Raw genomic sequence first — 1310 nt, forward strand, 5'->3', positions numbered from 1 at the left:
TACAGAAGAATTCTAGTCGCAGACACAAAATCTTTAAGTACACTTGTCTTAGGCCTAACATCAGTTAAGCCTTTATTAAGTACGGCCCATATTTGATAAAGAAATAAACTAAAACTATAACTTATATACGTTTTTTACCTTAGTTTAGTTAAGGCTAAACTTTACTGTACTTAATACTATCAGTAACTAAACTTATAATGTTATTCTAAGACCTAACGTTATTTTTTTTTTTAAACTTTAATAAGCTTTTAATATGTTGTTGTATAAAATCTCTACTAAGGTATATTTACATTTACATCCGCCTTTTGTTTACAGCCGTTGAAATAAAGTGCACGCGCATGCGCATTTGGATAGTAAGGTGCGCACTCATTTTCAGGACAGACAAAAGCTGAGTATTATGCTAATAGATATTAAGCTCATATTAAGTAACAGAACATCAACAATAACCAGCTGATACAATCTGTTTATTCGCGCAGTATCAATTTTCAACAGCTCAGCTAGTTCGATGGTGAAAACTGGCATCAAATCGAGTTTTAACTGATATTTGATTTGAGTCTCTTATGCTTTTAATCACGAGAATTTGTTGTTGTTTTTTATGTGGTGAAGATAGGATATGGGAAATGGAAAGATTAAAGAAAATAATGATTAACCTTTCCTTATTTTTTGACATCAATTTTTCCATTTTGTTTTTCATGTTTCATTTTCCTGTAAATTCTTATAAACATAATGTGGATATTTTTCTCTACATTTTTTTGGGTAAAAGTTCGCGACTAGTTATTAATATCTTACTAATTACTTGAAATAATGGGGAATAAACACTATTTCATCTTTGCAGTGGGCCTACGTCAGCTAGAATCGTATTATCTCGCGTACGACGAGACCTTAGTTTTGGTGACAGTTGGTGATGAAAACGACAACGTTCCTGTGTTTGAAAATGGAGCACAACCTGTGATTGCTGCTGTTCCCCTTGAAGCAACATATGGCTTTGAAATTACAAGAGTAAAGGTGGAGTTTTGTCGTTAAAATATAATGTTACCGAGGTTCCTACAAAATTTGATACATATTTCCATTATAAAAACAGAAAATATTATATACGTATAACTGTGAAAATTTTTCCCAGTCATATCGTAGTCTCTAAATCTGTTATTCTTTGGTAAAAGCAGCCTGTTCTGCTACACGATTCTAAAGATTATTAAATCATGTACTTTTTTCATATACAAAAACCAGTTTTATGAATTCTAAGTCAGGTGCACAGCTGTGTTTGTTATTGAATTAAATAGTTACGGAATTGTCGTTTTCTTTAAAGAAAA

General features: G+C 31.5%; 1 protein-coding gene across 1 annotated transcript in view; it reads left to right on the top strand.

Annotated features, from left to right (window-relative positions):
• LOC106465411 (cadherin-89D-like) overlaps nucleotides 1–1310 on the top strand; it is a gene marked incomplete at its 5' end in the record, with an annotated part of 26949 nt that overhangs the window by 12793 nt on the left and 12846 nt on the right. The window contains one exon of the mRNA XM_013925637.2: nucleotides 836–1005. Coding sequence (XP_013781091.1) covers nucleotides 836–1005 — 170 coding nt within the window. The remainder of the gene's footprint in view (nucleotides 1–835; nucleotides 1006–1310) is intronic.

Source organism: Limulus polyphemus, unplaced genomic scaffold (assembly GCF_000517525.1).
Source record: "Limulus polyphemus unplaced genomic scaffold, Limulus_polyphemus-2.1.2 Scaffold1935, whole genome shotgun sequence".
Lineage (NCBI taxonomy): Eukaryota > Metazoa > Arthropoda > Merostomata > Xiphosura > Limulidae > Limulus > Limulus polyphemus.